We start from the raw sequence: 8,707 nt of genomic DNA, 5'->3' as shown, positions 1-8,707 counted from the left end.
CCGCCTCTTGCAGTCTGGGCTGTCTGAACTCGACGCGTCTGCAGCAGCGGCTGCGGCTGCATCCGCAGCAGCGTCTGCCATGGCTGCTGAACGGGAAGCTCTCGCGAAGAACATGGCAGCAGCGCAGGTGCTCAGGATTTACCTTCAGCGCCGATGATAATGGCGAAGCCGTTGCTACACACACGCATCTTAGAAAGCCTGTTGTCGCTGGCGACTGACGCTGCTTGGCGTGCTGCTGAAACGCTTTCGCTGAAGCTGAATTGAGCTCATGGAAGTGCTAGGGCCGCTCTGATGTGTTGCAGCAACACATGGAGGAGCTCGAAGCAAAGAACCGCAGCTTGGTGCAGCAGTTGCAGCGGCTGCAGCAACGTATAGACACCGCAGGTGAGCGTGTGGACATAGCCTTGCGGTCTAATTCCAGCAAATGAGCGCCTCCGGCTCGCATAAAATGCGGTAAAATTCAGTGCGTTTAGGCAGCTGTGTTGGCATCTGCGGCTCTTGCAGGATCTCAACCCCTCCCCCCAGGATTGCGTCAGAAGATTGAGGAGTTGCATGCAAAGTGCGTATGTCGGTCGACCCCTTTCTTGTGGAGTCTTGATCCGCAGCCTGCCCTCCCCCCTTCCTTCCCCTTCCCCTCCCATATCCCCGAGCGGCAGTGCTGCCAGCCTCCGCTTTTTGTGCAGCGCTCTCCCGTCGGGCTTCATGTTCGCATCAAATCTGTCTCCTAGTAGGCGCTTCTTGCACCATGTTTTCGCGGCTGCTGTTTGAGCTGCTCTTTGTGCTGCTTCCTAAGGCTGCTGGTAGAGGATGAAGCTGAGGTGGACTGGGCATTGGAGTCTGTAGGAGCGCGCATAGCACACACCGAGACTTCACCCCCTCTCATCCCGTCATCGTGAGAATGCACAATGGCGCCTTTTCAACTTTCCCACCCCCGTAGTGCTGCTGCAAACTTCAGGCTTCCCCTGGTGGTGTTGGAAGAAGTACCGTGCATGCTTTCGCCTTGGGGTCGGTGTTTGCCATCATGCGCGCAACTGACTGAGGCTTTCCCGTGTCATGCTCCCTTTCAAGCTCTGTCATGGGTGGGATCACTGCCTCTCGCGTCGACAGAAACTGCTCTAGAGTGCTCCGGCATTTTTCTTCTTCGCATGCGCTGTCGGTGGCAGGAGCGGCAGTTTTGCAAGCCTACAGCAACAACTCATGCAGCTGCTCGGCATCTCCTGGCGTAGTTCCCCCCCCCCACCGCTGCTGCATCGGCCTCCTGAGACAGTGTTACGACCAGAAAGACTCCCTGGCAATTGCTATGCCTTTCAGGGATCCTCAGGGCGCATCGCGATTATCTTACCCACAGCAGTAAGCCTCACTCCCCGCCTGTTGATATGGGTTGGCTGCCTGCCTGCACGTAATATAGACTTGCACGTAATGTAGACTTGAATGCAATGTAGACTTGCACGTAATGTAGACTTGAATGCAATGTAGACTTGAATGCAATGTAGACGTGTACGTACTGTAGACTTGCACGTAATGTAGACTTGAATGCAATGTAGACGTGTACGTACTGTAGACTTGCACGTAATGTAGACTTGAATGCAATATAGACTTGCACGTAATGTAGACTTGAATGCAATATAGACTTGCTCGTAATATAGACTTGCACGCAATGTAGACTTGAATGCAATATAGACTTGTACGTACTGTAGACTTGCACGTAATGTAGACTTGTACGTACTGTAGACTTGCACGTAATATAGACTTGAATGCAATATAGACTTGCTCGTAATATAGACTTGCACGGAATGTAGACTTGAATGCAATATAGACTTGTACGTACTGTAGACTTGCACGTAATGTAGACTTGTACGTACTGTAGACTTGCACGTAATGTAGACTTGAATGCAATATAGACTTGTACGTACTGTAGACTTGCACGTAATGTAGACTTGTACGTAATGTAGACTTGAATGCAATGTAGACTCGTACGTAATGTAGACTTGTACGTACTGTAGACTTGAATGCAATGTAGACTTGAATGCAATATAGACTTTTACGTACTGTAGACTTGAATGCAATTCAGACTTGCTCGTAATATAGACTTGCTCGTAATATAGACTTGCACGTAATGTAGATTTGAATGCAATGTAGAGTTGAATGCAATACAGACGTGTACGTAATGTAGACTTGCACGTAATGTAGACTTGCACGTAATGTAGACTTGCACGTAATGTAGACTTGCACGCGAGCAGGGGCTTTTTTTTCTGGCAGCGAGGTGGTGGTGGTGGTGGTGGTGGGAGTGTTCCCCCAGGCCAGCGTGTTTGGCGTCTCGTGGGGTTGCGCGGTCGCCTCACAGAAGGACACAGGTGTTGCTGCTGCTGTCTTGGGCGCCTTTCAGGTGTATGTACAGGCTGTCGCGATCGATGATATGGTGTCGGTCTTGACGAGAGACACGGCTCCGAAACGCATGCGGGTGTGGGGTGTACCTGACAAACGGGAGTATGCCCCATTTACCGCTGTCAGTGGCAACTACAGCAGTGGCGCCAGTCAGGGAAGCAGCAGCAACGAGGCAAGCCTGCAGAAGGTGCTGCCTATTGAGCGCAGCAGCACTGAAGGCGGCACGAATTGGCTTATGTCTGTCCTTTCTAGAACTCCCCAAAGCAAAGCAGAGGCTCCTGCCGAAGGAGCGGTCGCTACACCGGTGCTCTTAGGCAATTTCCTGCTTGAACAAGGTCAGAAGAGCTCCCGATTCGAGGTTTTCTCGCAGCAGCAGCAGCAACAGCCAATTAAAAAGGTAGTCTTTGAGTTCTTGGAAAACTTTGGGAATAACAAATACACCTGCGTTTATAGACTCCGGGTCCACGGCACTAAGGCGTTGCTCCTGAGCAGCACCAGCAACAGCAACACCAGCAAAAGCAGCAGCAACAACAAAAACGGCAGCGAGTTGTGACGCTGCTTTTGCTCCTGCACCTATGGTTGGTATATAGGACAAGATTGAGCGCTGCTCTGGCAGCAACGACGCGACGCCTTTGCTGCAGACTACGGGCTGCAGCTGCATGCAGCATTCGCCCGAAAGACCCCGTGTGCGTGTGTGTGCTGCTGCTGAAAGCAGTCTTACTGCTGTGAGCAATGCAGAAGCAGCAGGAGCAGGCAGTCATGCGAAAGTCTTAACAATAGCTGCTCTCTGAACTGGCTAAACTTGCAGCATCCCTTGCCCCCCCCCCCCCCCCCCCCCCCCCCGTGGGAGAGCCGCCAAGTGCCGCAGAGGAAGCAGCTGCGGAACCTCAAGCAGACTCCCCAAGCCCAGCGCTGCTGTGGTGGCTGCTGGGAGGCTTTCATCAAGTTGAACCGCATAACCGCTTGCTCATACTCTCCCTGTTGCTCGCAGTTGCCGCGTATGTCCAGGTAGCCGCGAACGTGCAGTGTGGCTTCCGCATGCGAAAAGTTGCGCTGAGGGCGAAGAATGCTTTGCTTGCCGCTGTCTTCCACGCCGCCCTTAGAAGGCCGTATGCGTTGCTGCCTTGTTATGGCAGCGGGGATGGCAGAAAGGGTCGAAGCGATGGGGAGGGGCAAAACGACGTGCCGGCTGCCTCCCAGGGTGCCCTTGTCATCTCGGTGCCTCCTGAAGGTCGCCTCGACATGCAAGCAGATGTGCATGCGGCTTCGGAAGCAGGCCTAGTCGATACGACAGAGCAGATGGCCTCTCAGCTGGATGCGGAGGGGCAGCCTCTCGGTGCTGTGGAGGCTTGGAGCCACCCCCAGACAGCGGCATGGCGAGGGAGCCACTCTTCTCCAGTGTTTGCTGCCTCTCCCGAAGCGGTGTCAGAGAAAAGGTCCCAGCGGCTGACTCGAAGCCACAGCACCAGTGACAGCAGCAAGCACAGCAGCGGCGGAGGCGGCGCACTCACGCGGGCTGTCTCTTTCGGGGGCAACTTGCATCGCGTTGTCTCGCAGACTCTCTTTGATGGAGCTGCCGCTGCAGTATTGACTGCAGCTGCAACGGCAGAGACGGCTGCAGCCGTTGCAGCTGAGGCCGTTGCTGCCGCAGCGGAGCACGATGCAGCGAACAGCAGTGGGGGAGAATCGTATCTTTCGGTGAGCCGTTTTTGCGTGCTTTGCAGATATAAGGCGTGGCGGTGCCTGAGTGGTTTTTGTCGATGTTTTTTGAGGGGTGCTGGTGTGGCTCGCTGTACGCTACTAAGGTAATTCGCGCTTATGGGGGGTAGGCGTGGGGTGATGACTCATCTCTTCAGGCTGTGAGCGAAGGAGACGCAGACGAGGAAGAAGCTGCCTACGCGGAAGGGTTCGCCTCTCCTCGGCAGTTGCTCTTCAGCGATTGCAACCCTAGAGGTTCCGACTGGGTAAGCGCGGGAGAGGCTTCCCAGCCTTACCAGGACCATGCTGCTGCATGCGTCGGGGGAAGCGCCAGCAGCTCTGCTCTTTCAGCAGAAAGCCGCAGACTCAGCAGCAGCAACAGCAGCAGTTGCACAGAGCCGCTCGTTCCTCCACGAGCAGGAAATCCTCTCGGCGAGGCTTTCGCGAAGCCGCAGGGCACAGCGCTGCCTCTGGAGTCGTCGCTCGAGACGCCGCAGCAGGCAGAACCGCGGGGTTCTTTGTATCGTGTTGCAACGCAGCACGTGCTCGGACTTGGTGAAGGCGGGATGCAGGAAGGTGGCGAATCAGCTGCATGCTCTGCAGGAGCAGCAGCAGGAGCAGGTCCTAAGCAACCACCAGGAGGCCTTGTTGCAGCTGCAGATCGAAGTGCGCCACTTCCGAAGCCTCGCCAGCGTGTAGGCGCTGTCTCCGCAGCGACTACGAGGTGTCTCCGTAGCAGCAGCGGCGGGAATAGTGCGTCTTCTTCGTCTGCAGGAGCTGCAGCGCTTGAGCTTGCGAACCTCGTCAGCGTGGACTGCGAACGAACGCAAGTGGGCATATGCGTGCTCCATGAACTGTGGGCGGCCCCCTTGACCCTCGCGCTCAACCTTCTCCTGGTGTACAGGCAGATACCTGGCGCCTTTTTGTACGCTGTGGCTGTTACTGGTGCGTCCGAGGCTCCGGTTCTTGCAGCGTCTACGGGACTGCGACAACACCGCCCCCTTCCCCTCCCCCGAAACACAACCAGCCAAAACTGGCGTCAGCACACCCTGAATAGCCGAGCTGCAACAACGCATGCCACGCGCTGTTTCCTTGCGCTGCTTCAGGTGGCTGCCTGCTGCTGCAAGTCCGCCTCGGCCACCGACTGCGCCAGCTAACCCACCGCATGATGTCTTGTCGAGACACCCGAGTGCGCGCCTGCCGGGAGCTCATGCTGCATATCCGCGAGACCAAGGTGCTGGGGTGGGAAGGCTTCGCCTTCGCGCGGATCTGGGGGTTGCGCATACCGGAACTCAAGTTCTTGCGATGCAGGTACTACCTGCACGCGATCGGCAATTGTCTGTTCGTGTCAACGCCGCTAGTGGTCAAACTCGCGGCTCTCACCTGCCTCGTCGCCAGAGGAGAGGGGGGTGGCAGCATGGCTAAGGCCAGCACGCTATTCGCTGCGCTGGCGCTCATTGACAAGGCGCTCCAAGCCCTCAACTCGTTGCCTACCCTCATGGGGGATCTGACGGCAGCAGCCGTGGCGCTCAAGCGACTCGGGAGATGTCTTTCCCCCCCATCGGGCGCTCTGCAACCCCAGCTGCCACCACACGACCAGCACGCGCATCAGCGGCAACCCCAGCGCAATTGCAGAGAAGCGCCGTACGATGGGAAGGCCGTGCATGTCTCAGAGACGCCAGGCACGTGCAGCGAATCAGCCGTTTCGGGAGGAGGCGCAGACGCTGGCTCTGCAGTTATCTGTTTTCGAGACGCTGCCTTTGCGTGGAGGCCTTTAAGGCCTCATGAACTCCTGGCTAGCAGCGATAGCTGCATCTCTCCCAGTGCCGCGCCGCCGGTAGAGAGCCCCCAAACGGCCTCGAGCACCTCGCACTGTAGCAGCAGCAGCAACCGCAGCACTACACACTGCAACAGCGTCCTCTCGGGCAGCGGAAGCCGTCTGCTGCAACATGGCTCTGCGGCGCAAGAAAGGCCTTGGCATGCATCGGCCTCTGGAGAGGGCGAAAGCCTGTACTCTCTGAGGAGCAGCAGCGCGGTGTTGCACGATGTGCAGCTATACATCCATCCGGGAGAGCTGCATGTGGTAGTGGGAAAATCTGGCAGCGGGAAGAGCAGCCTCCTAGCCGCGATCTTAGGAGACATGAATCTCGTTGGAGGGGAAGCGTATCTGAACCTCCCTCGACCTAGCAGCTGCAGCGCCAATCTGACCAGCAGCAGGGCCGCACAAGACTCGCTGCTCTCCTCAAAGGAAGCAGCTTTGCTGCACTCCGGGGAGGCAGCGAATGCAGCAGCAGCAGCAGCATTAGCAAATACCGCAAGCTGGAATTGCGACGGCCGCGCGCCTGACTGCTTGGATCCTTGGGAGCTCATTGGATACTCACCCCAGCAGCCAGTCATTTTTGAGGGAACGCTACAGAGCAACATTCTCATGGGAAGGCCTCTTGTGCGCTCTGCCTATGAAAGGGTCCTAAGGGCCTGCTCCCTGGAAACAGATATAGCGGCTCTGGGGGGTGATGCCACACCTATCGACGCTGGAGGGCATCGCCTGAGCGGTAAGCCAGACGGTGCATGGAGCGTTACTCTTGCCCACGCTTGTCGTCTGACTGAGTAGCTATTTCTGCTTGAGGGGATCGTGCTATGTGCTATGTGCCTCGCGTGTCCTCTGCCATACATTGCCGGTGTCTGTGCCTCTCCTTGGCCCCTCCGCGACGCCCTACGTTTCCCAGAGGGCCCAGGCATTTTTGGAAAGTCTGCAACACAATAGCACCGTTCATCTAGCGCGAAGTCGCTGTTTACTGTGGCTTTTGGCGAACTTTGCAGGGGGGCAAAGGGCCCGTATATGCCTCGCGCGTGCAATCTACAGCGCGGCCGCCGTCTCCGCCTGCGGCGTTGCCTTCCCGAGGTCTTCGAAACCAAAGGAAGAGTCCAACGTGGATTTGGAAAGCGGAGAAACGAGAAGCCTTGAAGTCTCAGAAAATATGCTCCAAGAGAAGCAGCTAGTTCGCCTAGCTGCACTTGGACCGAGGGCACTCTACCTAATAGACGACCCTTTTAGCGCTCTGGATGCGGTCACCGCCATGGCTGTGTGGCGTCGTGTTTTCGCCTCTGGGGGTACGCCGCGCCACTAGGGAAGTTGCATGTTTTGCCCTTGGTTTGCGCAGATCTGGTTTTCCCGCATTGAGAGTCTCTTTGAGAGTAATTCACTCGGAGAGAATCTGCAACAGCGGCACATTTCCGCAGCAGCGCTGTCAACCGCAGCAGCAGGAGCGGAGTCTGAAATTTTCGGGATTCATGCATGCAAGCGTCGTTGCCTGTGCCGTTGAACACAGACAGAGCAGGCTTCTCCATAAATCGCTGTGGCGTTTGCGCTTTTTCTGCTGCTGCTTTTTAGGCATCCTCAGCGGGCGCACAGTGCTGCTGGTGATGCAGCAAGCAGCACTAATCATGGCCAAATCCCCGTGTGTTGACGGCTTCGTCCTGCTAGACGGCGGTACGACACGGCAGCTCCCCTCATATGCGGAGCTTCAGAAAAGACAGGACGGACTGCCTCTCCTGATTCCAGGAGAAGGCCGCAATATGCCACATTCAAGCGAGTGCACGGGACTAAAAGAGTCAACTCCCCTGACTGAGTACGTGCGAGTTTTGCTGCCACACAACACCTCGCTTGTTTTCGTATTTCCTGTTGCTCCCTTCGCCCCCCCCCCTTGTGGATCTTTTCTAGGCGGATCAGCCCTTTGCAGCAGCCCGAATCGCGGGTGACACACCTCCTGAGAGGGGGCCCTTCAGGACGTCACGCAGGTTCATTTGTATGTGCACGCAGTGACTCTGCAAGTCTCTTTCTCGAAGAGGAGGAGTGCAATGACGGTGCGACGTGCAGCAACGGCTCCGCTGCAGAGCCCACGTCTAGATACACGCCCACCAGCAAATCTGACGATTCTGGCGCATGGAAGGTGGACGTTAACACTCCTGCCTCCGGTCCTGAGGCTACGCGAACCGGCGAAGTTGCCTGGCGTGTCTGGAGACTTTATATGCGCAGCGCTGGCGTCCACATGGTGCTGCTGCTCCTAATAGCGTGCGCGGTGAGATTTTGAACCCTTGCCGTAGCTTTTATGTACAATGAACAGGAGCCGCGAAAAGAGCAACTGCGGCACGATCAGCAACATGCGCGGCTGGCTTAGCTTTGAGATGGGGGTTTTTCAGGCTAGCACGTACTGCACCACGCTGTGCGACTACTGGCTGCGTCGGTGGACGGATCGAGGGACCCCTCCTCTGGCACAAGTCCATGCGTGGATCTTGTGGCAAAGCGGGTACTCCTCCGGAGGGGAAAACCTTTTTTACTTGATGGGCTATTGGAGTCTTGCGCTGCTCTCCATGCTGTTTTCGGCCGTCACCACTGTGACCTTTGTCCGCTGCGGAGTCAACGCTTCTTCAGTCTTGCAGGCAAACCTGCTGGCTGCGCTGCTCAGGTGTGTCGCCCTGGGTGTTTGCAGACTCCACGTATCGCCTATCCGCTCGCTCTTTTCGCTAGAAACTTGATGACCAGGCCGCTGTTAGACCTAGCCTTTCAGTTGGGAACTAATTCCTGATAATGAAGCTCTCGCTCTCACTGCTTCTTGGGGCTTTT

General features: G+C 56.5%; 1 protein-coding gene across 1 annotated transcript; it reads left to right on the top strand.

Moving 5' to 3' along the window:
* Positions 1–3,044: 3,044 nt before the first annotated feature.
* LOC113146457 lies at positions 3,045–8,174 on the top strand. Its single transcript, XM_026333864.1, has 8 exons — positions 3,045–3,138; positions 3,194–4,083; positions 4,242–4,349; positions 4,533–5,032; positions 5,395–6,635; positions 6,904–7,194; positions 7,475–7,573; positions 7,870–8,174. Exons 1-8 carry the CDS (start codon positions 3,045–3,047, stop codon positions 8,172–8,174), a joined length of 3,528 nt encoding a protein of 1,175 aa, XP_026189649.1.
* Positions 8,175–8,707: the final 533 nt, after the last annotated feature.

The sequence above is a fragment of the Cyclospora cayetanensis genome, unplaced genomic scaffold, assembly GCF_002999335.1.
Source record: "Cyclospora cayetanensis isolate NF1_C8 unplaced genomic scaffold, CcayRef3 CcayRef3_contig_31, whole genome shotgun sequence".
NCBI classification, from domain to species: domain Eukaryota; phylum Apicomplexa; class Conoidasida; order Eucoccidiorida; family Eimeriidae; genus Cyclospora; species Cyclospora cayetanensis.
Note: the sequence above shows the minus strand (reverse complement) of the source record. Positions and strands in the feature narration are given on the sequence as shown.

Excerpts from the sequence above, each read along its gene's own strand:
- LOC113146457 (XM_026333864.1), top strand. The coding sequence starts at position 3,045 with ATGCAGCATTCGCCCGAAAGACCCCGTGTGCGTGTGTGTGCTGCTGCT. Across the intron at positions 3,139-3,193 it reads TGCAGAAGCAGCAGGAGCAG|CATCCCTTGCCCCCCCCCCC; the intron begins GCAGTCATGCGA and ends CTAAACTTGCAG. Across the intron at positions 4,350-4,532 it reads ACCCTAGAGGTTCCGACTGG|CCGCAGGGCACAGCGCTGCC; the intron begins GTAAGCGCGGGA and ends GCTTTCGCGAAG.